The 24,515-nt window shown below is 43.9% G+C and overlaps 1 protein-coding gene across 4 annotated transcripts in view; it reads right to left on the minus strand.

Moving 5' to 3' along the window:
- Window positions 1–24,515, minus strand: part of LOC311063209 (ras and Rab interactor 2-like) — a 52,370-nt gene that overhangs the window by 12,544 nt on the left and 15,311 nt on the right. For all 4 annotated transcript variants that reach the window (XM_084082492.1, XM_084082494.1, XM_084082493.1 and 1 more), the window contains exons 3-8: window positions 14,043–14,137; window positions 13,342–13,540; window positions 11,056–11,170; window positions 9,562–9,634; window positions 6,581–6,672; window positions 2,500–3,993 (exon numbers count right to left, since the gene is read on the minus strand). In XM_084082492.1, the coding sequence (XP_083938618.1) occupies window positions 2,500–3,993; window positions 6,581–6,672; window positions 9,562–9,634; window positions 11,056–11,170; window positions 13,342–13,540; window positions 14,043–14,137 (2,068 nt within the window). The remainder of the gene's footprint in view (window positions 1–2,499; window positions 3,994–6,580; window positions 6,673–9,561; window positions 9,635–11,055; window positions 11,171–13,341; window positions 13,541–14,042; window positions 14,138–24,515) is intronic.

A 24,515-nucleotide genomic window follows, 5' to 3' on the forward strand; every position in this document is an offset into this window, starting at 1 on the left:
TACACTGAATTATTACAGATTGTTCGACATAGCTTAACGTCCACACAAACATCCACAGACTGAAAGTAAACTATAGGATGTATCCAGCAGTTTGTGCACCTCCCTCCGGCCATCGCACGTGAACTTTGTGCCATCCGGCTGCCTTGAATCCTGATTTACGAGCCTACAAACGAGGACTTCACGCTTTGATCCACATCCTCTCTGCTGCTCACACTGACTACCCTTGGTAAGCTGTTCACCACCATAAGTCAGGGTGTGTCCACAGTTTTCCAACTCTTCCGTCTAGCAACGCTGCTTGTCCTGCCTCTTTAAGATCACATCCTGAAGGAAAAAACCTCTTCACTTCTGACTGTTAAATTTAACTCTGAGAGTTGTAAACATGGACCTGTACGGCTTCAGGATTTTTCTGTTATACCCTCTGTAAACACTACAAACTTCTTCTAACTTTTAACTACTTAAACCTCTCTATACCAAATATCTAGCTATCTGAAAATAGCTCATCTACAAGCTCGACCCATTGTGTGAGCTCGTAGATCGGCCATTTTCACCGAATGTTCACCCCAGAGTAGGGACTCTTTCAAGTGGTCTTAACCAGCGTAAAAAAAAAACTGCTTTCAAGTGTAAACAGTTCCTCTTTCCCATTAAGTTGTGAAGGTTTCTACTCCAAGTAACTACACTCACATCATAAACACTCTGTCTGGGAGTCCTACTTCTATTTTCCTTTGAACATATTGCAGGGGAGTTAACATGACATCAGACCCGGGGTCTGCACTTCTTTGTCCGGGTTTGAACTCTCTGCATGCAAAAAGAAAAGAACAAAAAAGTTGAGAGAGAAAAAAAGCCCAAAACAACACTAAAGTACAGCTGCTCTATTATTATCTACTCTTCCAGCTTTTTCCTTTTTTTGTATATTGTCGCTCGGGCAGAAACCTCTTACCTCCATATTCTAACTTTTTGGGTGTTTTTCGCAAAGTAACGATACTTGATCACACTACAGCGTCACACAAAAGTATCAAAAGTAGCAGATACACAAGCTCGAAATGCAGCTCAAAGCGACGCAGTTTGAGCTTGTAGATCTGTTACTTTTCATACATTTGAATTTGAATCCTGAAAAGTAACAGTTTTGGACATATGAGGTTTCCACCCGACAGAGACAATATACTTTTGATCTATGCTGCTATTTGGAGTGGATTTCTGCAGAGCAAAGTTGTGTTGTGCTTTGTACAATGACAATATCTATCTATCTGTTATGACGATTCTATCCTGCAAGTGGTTCACTTACATACTCACTTGGATTATTCAAGGACAGCTCATTCTCTAAGCATGTAATATCATTCCTATTCTGAGAAAAGACTTTGAGTGGGCAGCCGCTATATAGGGCAGCTTTATATTTGTGCGCGTTTCCCCTTAGCCAGGGGAATATTTGTGTGAGTGTTACAGACTGCATATGCGTATTCTGTGGTTCAGTCAGCAGAAGCAGAATGGGCCACTTCTCTGTCTCTGAACAAGGCCTTGCTGTTATTGTTTACAAAGAACAAGGGAGGAGGGACGAGCACAAAGACAGCGTTGCATATTCATGCAAGCACTCTCGCTATAATCCAGTTGGAACGCCTCGTTGATGAAGCTGGTTAAGTCAGCAAGAAGTAGGCTATTTCACAATCGGTCGTGACCTCAGCCGAGCGCGTCCCACCACCAACCGGTAGTCTTGTCTCTTTTCCAGCAGCCATGCTTATGGTCATTTTTATATTTAGCATCTGAAGACGTGATAGGATGATTCATGAGTCATTAGCATTACTGCCATTCCAAATACTCTTAAGTGTGATGCTGTGGTGTGAGTTTAAGCACTTAAGCCTGATCTTTGTATATTAACATACCTTGTTTGTTAATATATTGTTTGTATATCGGCTTGTAGATCTGCTCATTTCGCTGTGCGATGGAGTCTAAATTATAAAGCACATAGGGCTAGGCTATTTTTGACAATTGCCATCTATAATGACATTTCCAAAATAGGGACGCCAGGGTTTATGTGGTATTAAAGGCAAGGGGCCTAGAATAGAATAGGGTCACTCGTGGACATTGGCATTTCTGTAACCTAACACTTGAATTAAAACAGACTAATATGGCAATTGGCAAGCGTCGCACAGATACTAGGGTCTCTTGGCACTTACAGAGAATTGTCAATGAATGAAGTCATGCTGTTTCTTCCTTTCAATGTTTAACTCCCAGCAGTTTCACTTCCCATTGTGATGAAATGGAAACAGGGGGATCTGACTTAAAGGAAATTGGGACATGCTTACACACACGCTAACACATACGTAAACATGAACTACTGTACTGCAAAAATAGTAAAGAAATAACGTTTGAAAACATGCCCAAGATACGGACGCCAAGTTGAAAGCGGTGAAGTGCTTACACTACTAGAGCAATTCACCTGTTGGCCTTGAAAACGCTCCGGTTTGAATCTAATCGGTCACATGAGCAGTCAGGTGTGTCACTCACCTATCTGGTCCTCGGGTATCAGCGACTCGATGGGAGGGTCCAGCTCCGAGCTCTGACGCAGGTAGGCCTTCATCTGGGTCATGAACTGCCTGAGAGTCTGCAGGAGGTCCAGCGCTGACGTGTGACACCCGCGGTTCTCCTGGACGAAGCTGACGTAGTCCTGGACCAGGGAGCCGAAGTACGAGCTCTTATTCCTCGACAGTTCCGTTATCCGCTTCACCGCGCGCTTCTCCGGCGTCATGAGCGAGCTGAACACGCCGCTCACCTTGCGGAAGTGGCCCTTGAGGGCCCGGGGGAGGATGAACGAGCTCCCGCTCAGGCCCACGCCCCCGACCCTCCGCCTGCGGGATTTGAAGGGCGGCCGGAGCCCCGTGTCCAGGTCGTTCTCCAGGCTCACGCCGTAGTCCTCCTCTTCCTCCTCCTCGTCCTCCTCCTCCTCCTCGCTGCTGTCCTCGGCCGTGTCCCGCCGCTTGCGGCGGTGCTGGGCGGGGCTGGGGGGCAGGCCCAGGGAGAAGCCCGGCGACTGGGAGAAGTCCAGGGAGTCGGAGGAGGAGGTGGACATGCTCATGTCGCTGAGTCTCTGCCGGCCCCCGCCCTCGCACCTGGCGGCCTTCAGCGTCGCCGGGCTCGGAGGGGTGCCGTCGGCGCCGTTCTCCAGCGGCGTGGAGGAGGGTGCGGGCTGGCCCGCCGGCAGCTTGGCGCGGGACAGGGCCTTGGCGATGGTCTCGTCGTCCAGGGCGATGTGGCAGCGGTGTGCCTCCAGGTCGGGCTTCTTGGGGCGGGGAGGAGGCGCGCTGGAGGAGGGCACGGGGATGGGCGCGCTGGCCTTCTTGGAAGGGCTGCTGCTGCTGCTTTGCTTGGCACCCATGGAGGGGCGAGAGGGCGCTGGGCGCCGGCTAGGGGACAGGTGTTGCGTGGCAGCCGCCGGTGCGGCGTTCTCTGGCATGCTCTTGGGTTTGGCCACGGGGCCTGGCGGTGGCGGGGCCGGGCGGCGGCGGGGGGGCATGGAGCGGGGCGGTGGAGGGCGGGGGGGAGGGGGCCGCGACTTGCCGTTGGCCTCGGTCTCGTCCGGCGCGCGCCGGTCCAGGTCCTCCCGGTCGCTGGGAACGGACGACGTCACCGGCGACCGGTCCGTGTCATCGTCCTCTGGGCTGCTGCCGAGCTCGGCCACGCGTGGGGGTGACGGAGGAGGAGGGGGAGGGGCCGTTTCTCCGTCAAGCTGGCGGTGGTGGTGGGTCTGCAGGAAGAGGGGGTTCACGAAACACAGCGCCCCGATGGTCTGGCTCCTGTTGGGACGAGTCGTGGGGCGTGAGCGCAGGGTCGGGGGTGCGCTGTCGTGGTGGCGCGACCCGATCTGCCACTGCTGGGTCCCTGAGTCCGTCCCCTCCGCTCCCCTGTCCCTGTGGCTGCGCTGGGGGCTGAGGGTACGACTCAGAGGGCGAGACGGTGCGGGGGAGGTGGGCTGCTGGCTGCTGAGGGCAGAGTCCCAGAAACCTGGAATACACACACACACACACACACACACACACACACACACACACACACACACACACACACACACACAAATAAGTAACACATATAACCCAGAGAGGCAGTCTTTAAATCCGGTCAAATGAAGAACACATGCTCCTAAACCTCAATGAAAGCCCAAAATAGCATTATTTCCCGACACACTGCTAGACGGCTGTGACGCTCAAGAGTAGAAAACAATACATTTCATTATGGGCAGAGAAAAAGGCAGCATTATTGACCATAATCCACTTACGTTAGTACAGTGTTGTTGTTTCCCTTAAGTGTTTTCGGACTCAAGGCAGCTTATTCTCCCTTTCTCTCCTAACTTTTCCTACCGATACTACACTGGTCTGGCTTCTCAATAGTGGCAGAAGCGTAGTGAGTTCGACACTGCGTCTCTCAACTCTGAGTCACTGAATGCCAACACACACACACCCAGAGGAACACACATACATAGAGAGAGAGAGAGAGAGAGAGAGAGAGAGAGAGAGAGAGAGAGAGGGAGTCACTCATGCTAATCAAATAGTGGGAGGTTGCTAAACACACCACAGAACACAATCCCTGTCCACTCCTCCTTCTTGCTCTGTTGTCTCCTCCCCTCTTATTCCGAATGGCTACACCACACAGTAAAACCCGGAGTGTCAATTCAACTCTCAAAGTGTAATAAAAAGAGATTCCAAAGTTCTTGCTTCCACCCCTATTTTATTTGCTGTTTTTCTCTCATCTCCCCGTGTGTCCTCTAACAAAAATGTCCTTCCTGTTTTGGGTCTCTTAGCCGGCTGACATGCATATCTGTTGAATTGATCCATTGTTCGCTACCATTTGGCAAGCCGGTCCCTGAGATAACTCATGCAGCTTAGATGACCACTTGAACACAAAGACACTACTGTAACCCTGCAATAACACATTAATACCAAAGAGTTATCTCATCAAATGAAGAGGGACAGGCATCAAAAAGCGCCTACTTTGAAATGCGTGTGCACTGCCTGCCCCACTCAGCTCGGTTGAAAATGTAAAGGCAAACAACTGCTGGGGTCGTAAAAAGCGGTCGGGTGCAGCTGGTGAAAGCATTTCAAAGTCTCAGAATACCTCGGTGTCTAGGGCAACCAGAAAGCTGACTGCGGCATTCTGACTGACACACGTGAGCAACGGGAACCGTCTCCAGAGCTGAGGAACAGGAATAACATAGCCCTGTTTCATTAGCATGGATGCACCTGAACAAAGCTTAGCTAACTCCACCAGTACAGAGTCAATGATTGACAAAATCCTGATTTCTATATTTGATGCTTTCATATTCTATATCATAAAACTGCTGATTAACCAAGTTGGATTTACTTGGAACAAAGTCAGTCTGCTGTCCCTGAAATGACCTCAGATAAAATCCTGGTGGCTCCACCACAATATCCTCCTCCATACCCTCTGGCCAGAGTCAGGGCATTGCAAGGCAATAATGGCATTCATACTTCAATAGCACTTTGTATCTGGCCGGAAAAACTAAACATCATACATGTATTTGTGCTCCAAAGATTAATGAGTAGCCATAGCAGACCGAGCTAGTCTGATATTTGTGTTCAAATGGAAGCTTTCCAGTGGCCATGGGGACTTTCCCCATATGACGGTGTCAGTTAGCTAGTTGACTCTGAGTAGGAGCATTTCTCAACTCGTAATCCTCTCTGTTTGTAATGTAGGCACAACTGTGCAAGAGGAGGCGTAGGAACCATACCATGCAAGCTGACACCCGCCCCCACACCCACACAAACTCACAAGAAGGAATGCAAGCGCACACGCACGCGCAAACTCATATTTCAGAGCAGTTGAAGCCTGTTGTGTTTATGCACGTGTGTGTCTGTGTTGATGTGTGCTCACAGGCATAATATGACTGTGTGTGGAGTAATGTGCTGAAGTATGTAGGGGTCCAAAAGTTGATTGATCAAATGTATTGATTATTCAATTAATAATAGATTTTTTTCTTTTTGCGAGAAGTTGTACGACTAAATAAAACAGGGATTAAGTGGTTAATCACTCTTTTTTCGAATCGATTTAGTCGATTAGAAAAACTTTTTGGGCATCGATTCATTGATACAGTATTAAAAAAAACGTTTCTTGATTATTCGATTAATCAGAAAAGTTATTGATTGATTGAGAAAAATCGCTATACGAAAATGAATGGATAGTTGCGGCCCTAGTAGTATGTGTTGTTAGCATGCTGCCTTGTCTTTCAGTTGCCACTCCCTCCACTAAAAGCATACAGAGCTATGCACAAAGCTTGTATAGGAAGCTGACTCACAGCAGCTGAGACTAGAATAACATCACACACAGTGACTAAAACCTTCTGTGAATCCCCCGAGAAGGCAATAGAAAAGCTCTAGCTGGGCCTCTGTTATCTTTCTGTCCATTCTGCCTTATAAAAGTAATAAAGAAGACTAATGCTTAAGTTATGCTCCGTCATACGTATGTCGGTGTCGTGCGCAGAAAATAGCACACCTACAAGCTCATGACGTGTCTCATCCGCGACGTGTTGTGAGCTTGTAGGCTATTTTTGGGGTATAAAAGTATAAATCGGGCTTACCTGCCCCAAGCTGAGCCACCTCCTCCAGCTCCTTCTGAGTCTTGGCAGATGCAATGGCTTCTGGGAGTTTGAGTGTGAAGGGGAGGACATCCCTGAGTGGAGAGAAAACAAAATATCAATATGAAAAGATGATGACATATTAAAAGGCAGAGGCAGAGAACCTCTTCTCTGTAGCGATGTTGTTTTTTTAAGTCCATTTTATGTTTTTTTTAGCTTTCTCATACCAGGCATCTTTTTAAAATCTCAGAGGGCACACAGATCTTTTTCTTTTAAATTGAAAGGGCAAAGGTTGATAGCTGAAATGTTTTGGACGTTTCTCTTTCGAAAGGAAGTGCACAGTAGCACCATGCTGCTTGATCCTAGCTGTCAGGTCTTCACTGTAGTGGATACAGTGGTGTTCGTTAAGGTCTCAGGAATCACCACCATTAAGCAGCATTTCTCTCGAGTCCATGGGCCCTACACCGTCATCTCCCTCCAACATGCAAATTCACGCTGGTGCCACACTCATAACCAGCCTTTGCATACACTGAATGTATACTCCAAACAACTGCCTGTCTATTCACATGTATAGGAGACCAATGTAATATCACATTTATATAATGAATGGTTAGCACCTCTTACAGGATTTACAAAATGCTGATAATTTTGGGTTGGGAAAAGACAGGAAAAATGACATATGCTTCGCATTCAATCAAAATCACACGCTCTGAATCATCTTTTTAAGTTTACGCTTTGTAGCTCCAATTAGTGGTTTGTGATCGATAGCTAACTTTTAGCAATGTGCACAAATGCCACTCAGTGTATGACCTCAGCAATGCATGTCACAATATATTATTAATGCATTAATACATTAACATACTAAATATTCAGCATTTTGTGAGAAGAGGCAACACTTGAGACACTGGGCAGAAAGGTCTATATGGGGCCTTACTGACCGTATTCTTAGCCTGTTCATAAAATGTACTTGTGTACATGGGGCTATATATATAGCAACATACATTTTTCGAGGATTTAGAAGGTTTAGTTTGCCAAATTTTCTTCAGGGCACACAGTGCCACGCTACGAGCAATTTTTTGAAAAATCTTGAACATTTGTGCAAATCTACACATATATATATATATATATATATATATATATATATTTTTTTTTTTACTAAAATCTTTGCTTCTGGGGGGGGGTCCTGGAACAACATATTTTGATGGGGGTCGGCGGCCAAAAACATACTTTTGGGGGGTCCTTGACAAGAAAAAGGTTGAGCACCACTGATATAGCAACAATAGTTTTTCAGAAAAATGAAGACATTTGACAGTTACAAATGTTCGCTTTACAAATATATATATTCAAAGATTTGCACACATTTAAAAAAAAAAAAAAAAATAGCAGATCTACAAGCTCATTGCGCGGCCCTCTAAAATGAGATGCGTTCCCGGATTGAATGGGTTAAAAGTTTAACATAATGTTTTCATTTTCATTTCTGCTAAGCAGCACGCTATATATGCTTCGAATAATTTGATTTACAGACGAAACGGAAGCAGGGAGGAGGTGGGACATCCGCTTTACCCCTAGATAGTTTTCAGCGCTTCCATGGTCCAGACTGTATGACGGAAGCGTTTGGAAATTGTGGGAGGCAACAGACCTCCCTTCCTACTGGTGCGGTTCTGGGCATTAGTGTGCACCTGGCAACCCCCACAGTGTGTCCCTGGACACCCTGCATGGCACAATGAATGATAATCTGGCTAACCCCAGTGTGTGTCCCTGAAAATCCTGTACAAACCTGGCTACCTTTGCTGTGTGCGCCTAGCAACCTGTACACAGGCTCCCCTGGAATTCCTGCGATCAGCTATCTGGCAGTCAGCGCAGTGCACACCTAGATCACCAAACAGCATTGTTTACTGTAGTGGTCAAAATGAAGACTCTGCTGGTAATATACCGTCTATTCACCTTCTGTGGCGAGCAGAGTTGGGTTATATCTTCATTAAACCTGATCACTGTGCTTTTAATCATTTAGTTTGACCGAATTAAATATTATGGTCATATTCAAGGTGTTGTGGTCAGAGATGGATGGCCCAGAATCAAAGTTGTTCACGAGTTGTCCTCATGTGACAGTATATATACAGTATAATGATCTTCATTCGGCTGCCAAACCATAAAAGTGATGATGGCGTGTGTTTGGTTGGCATAACAAAATGTCCTGGCACACAGAAGTGAAAGTGTTCACGTGTCACTATAAACATAGTGAAATATTAGAAACAAAGACAAACACACTGAGAAACCCACAATCACCATAGTCGCTGTCAGGCAGAAACCTTGTATCTCCATGTTTTTTCGTAAACTAATGCCCTTATCATACAAGAGTGTCACACAAAAGTAGTGAAAATAGCAGATCTACAAGCTCACAACGCGTCACGATGCGACGCGTTGTGAGCTTGTAGATCGGCTATTTCCACTATTTTGTATGTTTAAAAAACAAACAAAAAAAATGAACAGTTTTGGACATACAAGGTTTCCACCCGACAGCGACGATATGCTTTTCACCCTAAACCCACAGCCAGGAACCTGTGGTAGTAAGCCGCTTAACCAAACATGAATTAACATGTTACACACACCTGGCATTTGTAGACAAAATGTTACTTTGGGGGGTAGGGGGGGTACCCCTCTCGGATCGAAACTAGGTTATGCTGTAGTGGGGCAATACTGTTTGTGGTACAAGTTTCCTCTATTTCCTGTTTCCCCTGTCTGTGGTTTTTAGCCCCTCTGTCTGTGTTCTATCTGCCAATCTGCCACAAGCTAAAACAAGAAGTGAGAGCATTTTGGCACGGACAGATTACTGCTTAGTCGACAAACATTATTTCCATCGGTGGCGTTTCCATCCTCAGCGCGCCTGGCTCATCGCAGAGGAATTTCAGCAGAGAGGGGGAGAGAGAACGGAGAGAGAGCGAGAGAGGGAGAGAAGGAAAAGAAAGGGAGATTTGTGGTATTACCTGCTAATACAGTAGAAGGCCACCAGGCGAAAGAGGTCTGCAAAGCTGATTCCTGATCCCTCCAGAGAAAAGGCTGCAGGCAGATGTGACAGACACACGGTTCAATCTCAAAACTCTAAAGGTCTATCTAACTACACAGTTCCAACTCTGGACCTTTCTCTCACAGATGCTTACACACCTACTGCACCTGATAGCATAGTTTCAACAGACAATACAAACTGAGTGGTCCAACATTGACTGTTGGTATTAAAAGCAAACAAACAAAAAGCAACATTCTTAACAGGGACAGTTAAATTAACACTGAGGATTTTACGGTGTAGATTGGGGTCCCAGAGATAAGAATCATATCAAATGGAGGGTCTGTGGCCTAATTCGTTGCAACCTGGGGGTCCTTGAAATGAAAAGGGTTGAGGACCACTGGTCTTGTTAACACAACAATGGTTGTGCTCATGAGGCCAGCAGGACTACTGCTGACCCAGATCTGAAGGCCAAACCACAGGCCCTCCCCTCCCCTCCCCTGTGTTTTGTAATTCCAAGTGTGGAAAATCCACAGCTGGTATGTCATCACTCTGGCACTACCACTGTTCTATTATTCATTCAATATGGATGCCGAAACCTCTATACCCAATAACTCCACCTCAGTATAAAGGTTAATGGTGAAAGAAAATAGTGATAGTGACACACGTTATTTTATGCGAATACAACCACAAGACAAGATGCTAATAACATACAATTAGGTAAATAGGAAGGATTGTAAAGAATACTGGTCGAAATGCACCTATTACATTATAAAGAGTCTTTACCTAGTTTTGTCAAGTTTTTTATTTTGATTCCAGTTAATTCAAATGTTGTTTTTTTACACCCCACACCTAGTTTTAGTTTTTAGTTTAGTTTTAGTTAATAATATAAGCTTGGTTGGATTACCTACATGCATCCCAAGCAAGTTGCAAGTCTCTGCAAGTTGATTTTCATACCGTACCGAACTGAATGGCGCCCAATGGCCTCCTCGACAAGCAAACAAGTGCTATGCTTTGGAAAATGGTTGGCAGCAAAGTGAAGTCTATACCGTGAGTCATAGTCTAAGGGCTACAAATGCCAGACCACCGGTATGGTCCTTTAAGTCTTAAAGGAGCTTAAACGAACTGAAAAGGTTTGGGAAACACTGACTTAAAGTTTAAGTCAGGGTTTCCCAAACCTTCTCAGCTCGAGACCCAAAAGACAAATTTGGTGTTTGAACCCAAACTTACAAAAATGCATTATGAATGAATCAGATAAGCCCTATTTCAAATCGGTGAAAGTAGCTCGACCCATTTTTCCTATGTTTGGGAAACACTACATCAATCTGTTGTGTTGAGAGGAAGCTTGCTGTCTACAGTGCGTACCGTACATGTGGTGTTACAGATGTGAGTCAGACAGAATTTGTCGGCCTGGTATCAAAACATATGAGCGTCACTTTTAATACAGACTGTCAGTGATGTGTGGTGTGGTACTCACTGTACTGGCTCTCTTTGACAGGAAAATGACTGATAGGACATTCTGACTCATGTTCATTCACACGAACAGACAGGACTTTTCTCTGCAGAGTTGCCGATTTCCTCACCAGGAACACCTGTGCAGGAGAAATCAGCGGGATAGGATTCACCACAATGAAAGTGACTCATGTTGTGTGGGTATGACACTTTTATCTGCAAGTCCCTTGCAGTGCTATGAGTTCACACCCCAAAACAACGTGAATCACTCGCCATGGCGGTGTTGACTTTACCCGTAACTTGGTAATATGACTTTATTTAAGTATTTGGCTATTTCACTGGAAATTGACAATACTATACTAGATTATTTAGGAAGTAAGATATAGTAAGTAACACTATACAAATAATAAACGAGTATAACCCAACGTTCATTTGGGGACTTGCAGGATAAGTCACTAGTTATGCTATATGATACCACTGTTTTTTGTGGTCTGTTAGCATTAAAAGTTAACAAGGCAAACAACAGGTGTTCATCAATTTAGTTGAGCCACATGGGGTGTCTGGATTTGCCATTTTCATCACCCTCTGGTGGACACAAACAGCAGTTGCACACTTCCTTTACAGGGCTCAACTTATAATGCTTGGCATATTACAGTCAGTTGGTAGTAAGAACAGTCAAATCAATAAGTTAAAGGCCCAATCAGTGATACAAACAAATTGGTAGTCTCAAAACAAAAAACAAGAATGTATGTGGATCTCAGTACCCACATAGAAACGGAGCCTGTGACATCAGTCATTTATGATGTGACAGTCGTCACACACACACACACACACACACACACACACACACACACACACACACAGACAGCTAGCCTTTTGCAGAGCCACGCCGTAAATATAGCAGATACTCAGCTGTTCAAAAATGACTAACCCCATAGACAAGAGATACATCATATATTTAGTTAATAAAACATCTACTGATGCACAAGCTTGGACACATCATCAGTGTTGTTTCCTGGAGTCACTGGGTGTTTCAGGTCTTGCAACAGATACCCTCCTCCAGGCGACCCGACCGAGGATGATCAGACCCCGGCCTGTGTCCAAGTGGCATGCTACTGCCCCCACTGTCTCTTGGGGGCTTAGGGTGGCTGGTGAGATGTTGCAGCAGGTGTTGGCGACACTAGGAGGCTCTAAGCACTGTGGGTTGCCTCCCAAAACTATACTTGATGTGTTTTGGACGCAAGGTTGAAAGTGGTTGAAATCGGGACACATCGGCTGCATAATTACAGATACCAATTTTGGTATCTGTAATTACCAAACACATTCAAAGACCAATATATGGGTCGATATATACAGTAGTTCTGTAACTATCAGAGTTATGGGGTCCTTTTGTTCTCCTTTTTTTACCCCTTTTTCTCCCCAATTTTGTCGTTATGCCAATTAATCCCTCCCCACACACATTTATGCGTGTTGTCACTGCTGTTGTATCCTACTGACTACTGACCAGTGAGGAGCCCCCACCGGGAGGACGTAGAGACTCTGTCCTACTCCTCCCGCCCAACACTCCCTGCTGACAGGTTCCACCCCAGCCCGTTGGGAGTACGTGGACTACGTGTAGTGATAAATCTCATCCTCCCCGCCCGACTTCCCTCCCCCGAACACAGGCCAGTTATGTTCATATAGACCTGTGGTTCTCAACCTGTGGGTCTGGACCCCCAGGGGGGTCTCCACATGATTTTGGGGGGGTGACAGTGAAGTGACAATTGAATTAAAATTTGAATACCTTATGTGTATAAGGTATAAAAAAGAAAGAAATGAAATGAAAAATGCAGCATCAAAAGTAGTCAACAAACTATACTATAAAAACTGGTCAAACATTGGCCAAATTGTCAAATAATATAAGAAAGAGGCAAATGTTGTGAAAATAGTTAATCCACTTGTAGATCAGCTATTTTCACAATATTTACTTGTGGAACCGAGTCAAACTAAATGTCATGCCTCAACTCAAATATGATTATTTTGGAGGGTCCCCAGTTCAAATATGATTATTTTGGAGGGTCCCCAGTTCAAATATGATTATTTTGGAGGGTCGCCAGTTCAAATTATTATTATCATTATTATCATTTGGGGGGTCGTGGCCTGAAAAGGTTGAGAACCACTGATATAGACGCTTGACAAAGCCGGATGCACCGCGGTGGATTTGAACCCCTAGACTCCATGGTGGTGGTGGGCAGGCACTTTACCCGAGCGTTAAGGGGGTTCTTGATATTAAAAAAGGTTTGATAAGCAGTGAGTTATAGTGTCCCCTCACCCCTGGTGGCTGTCGTAGCAGTATGCGCTGGGCCTCCTCCTCACTGAGCGGCAGCAGCAGCCACACTGCGTGGGTCTGTGTCAGCCTGTCCAGCACGCTCATCCTCCTGCGCAGGGAGTCATACCCAGAATCCCTTTCACCTCCTGCCCCGCCACAATGCGGGGACTGCAGGTACACGCCACTGACCTCACCCTCCAGACTGAGAGAGAGAGAGAGAGAGAGAGAGAGAGAGAGAGAGAGAGAGAGAGAGAGAGAGAGAGAGAGAGAGAGAGAGAAAGAAAGAAAAGGAGGGTGAAAGACAGAATGGTAATGAGAAAGAGTGGAAAACTGTCCCCATCTGCTGGTGGAAATGTGTAGAGCATGCATGCTCTCCCGCACAGAGAAAAGACTGTGATATAAATGACTACAAATACATACTTGTAAACGATTTAACAACACTAGTAATAGTAATAATTATTAATTTAATGTATATAGAGCGTTACAAGATACCCAAGGATGCTTTACACCGGAAAACGAAGAAAACAAACTACCCGTCACCACTGTATTAACTACTTAAGCCCTACATACTTCATAAATATCAGACTGCTGCAGAATGCCATGATTGACCAAACAGAATCAACATTTCAACAAAGCCATGCAATACGTTTTGTCTTTGTTTTCAGTAAGGAACTCAATCATAATCGTGTGTAAAAGGTTCTCACCCTCGCAGGACCATAGGCTCTTTATCCTCCACAGGGGACGTCTGTACCATCTCCTGCTCCAGCTCTCCTAACTCCGACGCAAACGTGTCAATCAGCTGGGAAGGGAGACAAACGGGTTGATCAGTACGTCATATCAAAGAAGAAAAGGTCATGAGAAGAAATGGAGGGACAGAGAATGAAATGGAGACTGGGACAGCGGCGGTGATACGGTTCTTGTCCAACTCATGTCCAAAGGCAGGGAAAAACTTTGTCAGTTTTCCTGTGTATATTACATCACTTCCTAAAGGAAGCATGTAGACAAAGCCACAACAATAATGACCCACATACACCCAGATACACATCTACACACTGTCACAAATCCCTGCTGTTTGGTGGAAACCCTGTATGTCCAATACCGTCACTTTTCAGGAAATGGAAAAGGAATCTGTGTTCCAATGGATCCAAAATAGTTATTATTTTGTCACAAGAAGCTCTTATAAAAACATTTATAAAAGCCACAGACAAGACACAGGCATGTCATTATAGGTGAAATTCTCAATACGATTTTTCCATATCTTTCGGGAATAGGGAAAATAGCTGATCTGCAAGATCACAAAGTGCTACATCGCGCCACGTTGTGAGCTTGTAGAATACCTATTTTCGCAACTTTTGACACTCATGGCATTGTCATACGACTAAGTATAAAATACGCATGCGCGCGCACACACACACACACACACACACACACACACACACACACACACACACACACACACACACACACACACACACACACACACACACACACACACACACACACACACACACACACACACACACACACACACACACACACACACACACACACACACACAGGAAAATAAACAGACACAAAAACAGACACCGTTTTCCAGCCACCTTATCTGAACTTCAACCAAATCGTCGTAAACAACAACTCTTGCAATCTGCGAAAATGTAAATGGAGGAAGTGGTCAGGAGGATAGGGATAAAGTTTTGAATTTGACCCATAGACTCCTCCTTATCAGTCAAGACTATTTCTAGGAGGAGACAGATAAGGATTGTGGTTGGTAGGCCTTCTGCTCAGTATTAGCCAACAAACAGAAGCAGAATGGGACAAGATCCAATAACCTACAGCCTGGCTTTATGTCAACTGCATTTACACAACAGTTAGTTCCAGTCTAGTAATTTAATTGGACAAGGGACATTCCATGATTGCTGCTATATAGCATTGACATTTTTTTGTTTTTAAGTTTACTGTAACCTATCACTCGCTTTATTTACATTCTAATTGATACATTGTTGCAGAAAAAAAGCAAATCCAAATTAATATACATTTGGCCACGGACCCCCTTCTGAAAATGTTTTGTGCCAGAGATAGAAGAGTAGCCTGATTATCTGACAGATAAACACTTTCAAGATTTTTCTAAAATGTTCAAAGGATATTTATACACATAAGAGATGCCCGTGCTACTGAGCCACGCTGTAACCATAACAATAAATACTTGGATCTTGGAATATTCAGACTGCTGGGGCATTTTTTCACAAGGAGAAGGACAAATAGCATCTTTGCATCCTTAAGGACAACGGTGAACAACACAATAACACTATAAGGTGTCATTCTACCATATTTCCTCCACACAGGTTTCCCTAAAACAATTGATCAGACGACTGCAGTTGTTTGCTCGAGTCCTCATTATACCAAGTGGATCATATCACTCCCAGAGAACTGCAGCTCTGCTACAACTCGCAGTTCAAAGCTAAATACCTTTCCGTATGCTGCGGCATTGTAATTGTGCACTGTGATTTTATCCTGTTTCCTGTTTTATTTTTTATTGTATTCAAATGTCATTTTATAATCTGTTTCTTTTGCTTAATGGTTTACGTAAAGCCCTCTAAATCGCCTTGTTGAAATGTGCTTTACAAATAAACTTGCCTTGCCTTGCAGCAGGTTTGTTTTTCTAAGGAAACAGGTCGCCAACTCTGCCTGGAATGTTTGATATCATCTTGTCCCTACAGCTTTGCTTCACTTCTACAGAGGTATTACAACACAATTCAAGGGTACGTTAACCTCTTCTCAAATATCTGAGTTGATGTTGAAACTTGCATTCTGAAACATTCTCATGTCAAGGACCCCCAAATTAATATGTATTGAGACACGGACCGCCAGGAATGCAGATAGGAGAAGATCTTAGCTGTTAGATTAGATTTAGTGCAGAATTCTACTGTATAACTGTCTATAAGTATAGACAGTTATACTGTAGACAGTCTATACTGTAGGTGGGGAGGGAGAAAACTTAAAGAAAAAAGATCTGAATAGTCATTCTTATATTTGATTCAGTATATTCTCTCATTGCCTTCTAGCTGGTGATATTATAGTGACATTAACCTCTTTCAACTCGGTGTCCCTATTTTGTGCCTCTCATTGGCAACGATTTACAAGCTCACAATCGTGACACATAGTGAGCTTGTTGATTGGCCATGTTCCTCGTGTTCCTCATGGGTGAAGTGGTCCTTTAAGTGGTTAAACTGTTCCTCATTTTGCTGGGGACCCCCTGGACCCCCCAAAGGACCTCTGAGGGGGGAAACCACTGCTCCTTTAAGCTTAAAAGAGCACTTTGCCCATTTTTATCTTCATACAATTTGGTCCTCACTAATGCGCATTATAAGATGGTACCATTTCTATAATGAACAGTTCAGTAACCTGCCTACCAGTGATACGGATTCCAAGCTAATAGAAAGTACAGCCTTTCTTTTCCTGGAAAGTTAGCATGCTGAAATAGAAGACACTGTTCTTGCATCAATAACAAAAAGCAGGAAGAAAATCCAAATCTGCCTACCTACAATAACTGTCCACAGCCCTCCTCCAAGACACAGAGCGAGTAGACAGAAATGGTGCCGTCTTATAATGAGCCTTAGTGAGAACCAATTATATGATGATAAGGTTGAAAATGGGTGAAGTGGTCCAATGGTACAGTGGTTAAACTGTTCCTCATTTTGCTGGGGACCCCCTGGACCCCCCAAAAGGACCTCTGGGGGGGGGGGGGGGGGGGTCCCCATCCCCCACTTTGAGAACCACTGTTTTAACATGATAGGAATGAGCCAGAAACAGGAAAAGCTTTGCCACCTTGAGCAGTCTTACCCATAATGTCTGGTTCTGATAACCCACTAGGAGGCATCATTTTCAAGCGTTTCCAGCACGACGAAGGCTCCAGGCCAGACCACGGTGACCACAGGCCCCTGTAATTCCCCCCCTGAAAAATAGGACGACTGGAGCCAGTTCTGTCTCCCTCCCCAAAAGCTCTCTCTCTGTCAGCGCAAATGTTGTATTATACGATATACGGCATGAGTCAGCCAGTTAACTGCAGTGTTAAGGCAGCTGTGAGGTCTACGCAGTTACTAAATGAGGCTGGCGGTGGTCAACTCAGAAACCTAACAAAGACACACGGTCTAAAAATGTCCTCAATGGTTGACACACTTTGATAGATTTATTTTTTTTATACTGCTTACATCAGTGTTTCATCGGCAGTGGTGGAAAGTCAATTTATCATCGGTACATTTACTCTTGTACTGTAATTAAGTACAGTTTTGAGGTATTTTTTACTTTACTGGGGTATTTCCAGTTTTCAGTACTTTTACCTCTAGTCCACACTACATCTCAGAGGAAAATATTGTACTTTTACTCCACTGCAATTATATGAAAACTTTAGTTACTAGTTACTTTGTAGATTTAGATTATTATTACAAAACACACTAAACACTTCAGCCCTATATACATTTTGGCCATTTGAAAATAGCAGATCTACAAGCTCGATGCGACGCATTGTGAGCTTGTAGATCGGCTATTTTCAAAAGATCTTTTATACCTTTTGAACTTTTGAAATGGGACATTCTGCATAATGAGTACTTTCTACTTTTGGTACTTTAAGTACATTTTGATGCCGATACTTTTGTACTTTTACTCAAGTAAATTTTGAATTACAGACTAAACGGAGTATTTCTACATTGCAGTATTGATACTTTTACTTAAGTAAGAAAGTACTTTTTCCAACACTGTTCATCGGAGACATCGGAGAATGGACTCACGTGTAACTCAGTGAGGCAATGAGAGCTGCTGAGGACAGAGAGGGATGGAGGGAGCTGGTCAACAGATCATCTGTGGTGCCCAACGTTATGGGATAGGTACACACATTACATCAGTGTTTCACAAACATAGGGTTGTTTGTTCTATTGTTGATAGCTATGAATTTATGTTTAGTGGATTTGCCAGTTCCCATGTCTCCTGCTTCATGGCCATCACACGCAATACTGTATGTTAAAAAGGTGTACATTTGATCTTTCCTAGTAAACTAACACCCAAAAGATGTTGTAGTTTCAGAGGTTCTTTTAAATCAGAGTTTTCAATCTCTTGCCAAAGGGTTTTGGCATTGGGCATGCAAATAATGTATGTAAGATAGTTGTATTAATCATCACCTACTGCAAAACCAGAGGGACATATAAGCTATACTATAGGTTTTCAAATGTGGGCTGCCAGGTTTATAATGTATTATATTCAAATTGGCTAATGGGAGGGCGGGCAGACCACAGCCACGTCACTATGACGCCGACATAACCATAAAGGGGCGGCAGTGGCTCAGGGGTAGAGTGGCCGGGTAGAGTGAACTGGAGAAACCGCAAGGTTCCCAGTTCGATCCCGGGCTGGGGCGCTCCCCTAGAGTTAGTGTCGAAGTGTCCTTGAGCAAGATGCTGAACCCCTAATTGCTCCCGATGAGCAGGTTGGTGCCTTGCATGGTTTCCTCCGCCATCGGTGTATGAATGTGTGTTTGAATGGGTTAATGGCACAATCAATGTAAAGCGCTTCGGAGAAGAAGCGCTATATAAATGCACCATTTACCATTTATAAACAAACCCGATACGCCCATATATAGGCATAATTATGGAGATCCGGTTGTCCAGAGCCACAGATCCGACCGCTAAGCCCATATACAGTATGATCATATGCATATTTATATGGGGCCGACGGACAAGGACTGACACATACAGAGATCTCCATATGGGCACAAAAGGGACACGGGTACAACGGGTACTCTGACAAAGCCCCAGACACAATTGACATATCGGTCGGATCGGCGGTGGGACGTACAGGTGTGAGGCTAGCTGCCCGAACTTCTAGTATAGCAAAAATAGACGATTTACTTTTAGATCAGCCATTTTCTATTATTTCTTAAACCATTTTGTAATAGTGGGGCTGCAGCCAGAGGCTATGGCTATGTGGGGGTCTTTGGCATGGAAAAGGTTGTGAACCAAACGAGGCTACTGTATCTGATACAATGAAAGGTGTTGAATAATGGTCCTTACACACCAGGAGTGTGATGAATAAATTATCTGAAAATGTGTCAGCGAACCTTTCACATCAAACAGTTAATTACAGGTTGATGATTTTATTTGCGCTGAAAAAGGCACATTGTTTCGAAAAAAAATAATGGCGTCGCTTCATCGCCTCGTTATATCCGTGCTCTGTGTGGACGTCCTCGCGACACAAACAACAGTTTAAAATGAATTAATGCGAATGAATCGCACAAAATAAACGCCCCCGGTGTGTAAAGGAACTAAAGAAACGGCAAACGCAGATGAAGGGAAATTCTTCAGCCAGAAAATGAAGGTCAGTGAACACACGAGTTATAATGAATGCACTGTGGAGCGCTAATGGCAATAAATACAACCAGGGGCCTTGTTTAACACTGATGACTTTTATAGCAATGGAAAACCGTGTATATCCAAAAAACATTACTTTTCAGGAAATGGAAAAAAAGAACCTGTGTTCTTAATGGATCCAATGTAGTTATTATTTAGTGACAAGCTCTTGGTAATACTTTTCATTGGTTCAATATTTATAAAACCCACAGACAGATTTAACCACTTTCAACCTGGCGTCCCTATTTTGGGCATGTCATTACATTTTCCAAAATGTAAAAAACGAATAAAATAATGTCAATAGTGAAAATACACTACAATACAATAACTAACTACTTTTACAACTACAATAACTACTTTTGCACGACACTGTCATACGACAAAGTATAAAATAGGTCATTCATTTATGAAAAAACAAGCTTTCTGCCTGACAGAGATCAAACGGCTGCTACCAAGAGAGGTATACAGGAATAGAAACTCTTCTATTCACCTCTTTGTTTGTCAGACCACTCCCCCTTCTGTCATCTACTCTGTTTCCTGTCCAGATACACAGAAGATGGAGAACGTTTGAGGTTTTAGCGCACGTGAACACACACACGCATGCAAGCACGCGCACACACACACACACACACACACACACACACACACACACACACACACACACACACACACACACAAACACAGGGTCCCCACACATTTTTAGCAATGAATTTCCAAAACTTTTCCAAAACTTTTCCAGAATATTTAGCCCAATTTCCAGGCCTATATAACAATCATTCAGCGCAATAATGTGTCTCTTACTCCTATGTACAATGCCCAAAGATAGGCAGTGTAGCAAAATAAATAAATAAAAAACAATAAAAAGTGTTTGGGGGTGGGGCACAGCCGCGAAACCTCGCTCAAATAGAGCCTGCGAGCGAAAATAGGAGGGGTGGACGACGTCGTTGCACGGTTCGTTGTCGCTTGCGGTAGGTCAGGACGGTCTCATTCAAAAACATGTATTTTAATGAGATTTCATCGCCCGCTCGCGTCGCGTCACGTCACGTCGCATCGCTGGCAGTGCGGATGGGGTGTTACACAGCCTGTTCGGCGAAAAACTACTTATGTTACATATTTCGTGTAATGTTATACATGTTTATGAAAAGGTTTTGTATTAAAAATAATCAATAGCCAAAAACAATGCATAGCCAAATATTTTCCAGGACCCTTGATAAATTCCAGGACCTTTGATGTGTGTGTGTGTGTGTGTGTGTGTGTGTGTGTGCGTGTGTGTGTGTGAGAAAGACTGTGAGTGTTTAGGCTGGCACGTAGTGTGTGTGTGTGTGTGTGTGTGTGTGTGTGTGTGTGTGTGTGTGTGTGTGTGTGTGTGTGTGTGTGTGTGTGTGTGTGTGTGTGTGTGTGTGTGTGTGTGTGTGTTTGTGTGGTGTAGCTTATGCAAGTGTCTACGCGTGTTTGTGTGGAGGTAAGTGATTCTCTGCATGAGCCGTCGTTAAAGCCATGGACCGAGTCAATCAGAAAACATGTGTTCTATTTTGAACACACACACTCAGTAAAATCCTCAGTGTTCATTTGAATCTGAGAGGGTATGAGTTGACGCAAATGGGTCAACGTTTTTACACTTTCAGAGTTAAATTGACACTGAGGATTTGCATGGAAGGCGCCCAGAGAACCTAGGCCTGAAGGAAAGAGTTGTCGAGACATAAGAGTCTAATAAGCGTGTACACTCTTTAGATATGGATAGTGAGTCACTACAGTATGTGCACACAGAGCGACCAACTCCTTTACAGCAATGGTGGACCGTGGAATCTTTCAATAGTTCCTGGAACCTATCAGGAAACACTGGCAGCACAGTAGAGATGCAGCAGAACAAACAGCAGATCTACAAGCTCACACCGTGTCGTGCTGCGATATGTTGTGAGTTTGTAGATCTGCTATTTTTTTGTCTTTGACAAAGTATAAAGTATAAATGCTGTTGAGAAGGAGACAGTTTAAAGACACAGTTCAAAGTAGGGCATTGGAATCTACAGAAGGCTCAATATGTGTTTAGTATCTTCAATATTGTGTACACAAACACATGAACAGGTAAGGTAGAATTAAACAAAACAAAAACATTACTTTCACAGTACACACTGAACTCTCTTGAGCGCTGTGCACTGCATTTTCATTCGTCAGCAAGCACAGCCTAAACATGAATTTTGTATTTTTGCTAGCTTGTCAGGTAAACTGTCACTGCTGGCCAATTTAAAGAAAAATATAGGCCTATGGTAATAATTATTAACCTACTTGTGCTGCTCACGCACAGACGCATCAAGGGATTGAGATAATTGCTAGGCAGCCTGCCAAACCCCATGGGTATCCAGATATGCAATGTGTATCTACAAAGTGTTTCACTTAACTCGAAGAGTTACATTTTTCATTTCACTTTCTCAAAGTATGTTCTTCGTTTACAGGTGTTTCTCAGGCGTCTTTACTTGGCCCCTTTCTTGTTTTCCAAGTCTCTTTTCTGCAAATAACAGATCTGCAAGTGTTTTGCGACATGTCGCGGCGCTTGTAGATCCACAATGTTTTGCAGAATGTTATGCGCATAATAGGGACTCTACGGTTCATGTGGTTAAATCAACGCTGGGGATTTTACTGAGTACTGTCTGGAGATATAAAAGTGGAGCAAGTGAGAGCTAAACAGTCCAGCAGAAGTCTGAGTAAGTAGTTCTGCAGAAGCAGTTGAGCCGTACACTCAGATATGACATAATGACTGGCCAGAATTATCCGCTTGTGTCATCTGACCCTGAAACCATTCAGGCTGACTGAGACCGCAGCACAGAGAGAGAGAGAGAGAGACAGAGAGAGAGAGAGAGAGAGAGAGAGAGAGAGAGAGAGAGAGTAGAGCCTGACCGATCTATCAGCCTGGACGATATATCAGCCAATATTTCACTTTGATAACAGCAATTTGCAGCCGATGTGCCCCGATTTTTAACCACTTTCAACCTGGCGTCCCTACTTTGGCCATTGTAGGGGAACATTTTCAAACTTTCTCAGTCCTTTTCAAAAATAGCAAATCTACAAGCTCACAGAGATCTACAAGCTCACACGTTGTGACACGTTGCGAGCTTGTAGATCGGCTATTTTGGATGGATTAAATGCTCTTTTTCAATTTATTTATGATTGGTACTTTATTCCTTTTTTGAGACAGACATACAGAAAATAATTATATGCACTTTTCCGAATTCTAGTTAAATGTTCTTAAATACAAACTTCAATCAAATGTAAGTTATTCAAATTGACTCAAACATTTTGCCGTTTTAAAAAAAAGATAGAAAGATATATATATATATTTTTTCTGCCTTTATTGATAGGAACACTAGACTGACAGGAAATGGGGAAAGAGATGGGGGGGTGACATGCAGCAAAGGTTGTCGGGATCGGGAGTCGACCCCGCGACACGCTGTCAGGCTGGATTACCAGCCTAGGTGCCCAGACGGTTACGCCAACCGACCGGGCCCATTTTGCCGTTTTTGACCAAATATGGTCAAATCGGTAATCGGTGGTACCAGAGTATCGGCCAGAGTATCGGTCGGGATCTGCGAGAGAGACCTGGCTCATTATCCGTCTATAAACGCCTCCTCTTCCTGCAGTAAGGCCACGGACTGGTTTAATGAGCCGGAGATGATGACGTATTGCATGCTTCATCATATCTGAACACAACTGCTCTGTGTGTGTGTGTGTGTGTGTGTGTGTGTGTGTGTGTGTGTGTGTGTGTGTGTGTGTGTGTGTGTGTGTGTGTGTGTGTGTGTGTGTGTGTGTGTGTGTGTGAGCATGTGTGCGCGTGTTTGTCTGGTGTCCAACAATTGCAGCTGGCATTCTTCATTCCTCTTCCTCCCCCACAGAAGAACAGCAACATTATGACAGTGATACTAGGAAAGTTAATCTGGATGCGACCCCTACTTTGAATTCTCATCGATCAAAATGTGTTATTACTCTGTGAACATTATGAACCAAAGGGTGGTACTCTAATAACACGAAGCTCAAGTACAACTACATGGATAAATAAATACACAAGTCTGGATTCAAAACAGAGATTGTGCAAGAACTGCTCACAAATGATAAACAGACCCAGACGTTTAAGACACAGCAGACAGCAAACATGGAAAGGAAGGCATAAATATGCAAACAGAAATGATGACGAAACAGCCAATCAGTGAGTTGTCCATCCATCCATCCATCCATCCATTTTCATGTCAAGGACCCCCCAAATTAATGTGTATTTGGCCGCGGACCCCCATCTGAAAATATTTCATGTCAAGGACCCCCCAAATTAATGTGTATTTGGCCGCGGACCCCCATCTGAAAATATTTTGTGCCAGGCGACCCCATACAACATTTCTGTTGTTGAAATGTTAAAAAAATATTCAAACATTTTCATATTTGTTTGAGATTTTTGGAAAATAGCAGATCTAGCGAGCTTGTATGTAGGAACCCCACTCAGGAACACCTGGGGGTCCCCGGACCCCACTTTTTAGAACCGGTGTATTAAGCTAGTCCAGTAGTTGTCAAAGTGGGGTCCGGGGACCCCCAGGAGTCCATGGGCAGGTTCTAGGGGGTCCCCAGCTAAAGTAGTTAATGTAGCATCACAATAATTTTAACCACTTTATCTATTTACACGTACAAGCGAACTTGTACATCTGCTATTTTTTGGCAAATTTGATAAAATAATAATTTTGTATTTTTTTAACACAAATCTTCTCTTCTGGGGTTTCCCTGGCACAAAAACATTTTCAGAGATGG

The sequence above is a fragment of the Gymnoscopelus microlampas genome (genome assembly GCF_963454915.1).
Source record: "Gymnoscopelus microlampas genome assembly, chromosome: 2".
In the NCBI taxonomy this organism is placed as follows: Eukaryota; Metazoa; Chordata; class Actinopteri; order Myctophiformes; family Myctophidae; genus Gymnoscopelus; species Gymnoscopelus microlampas.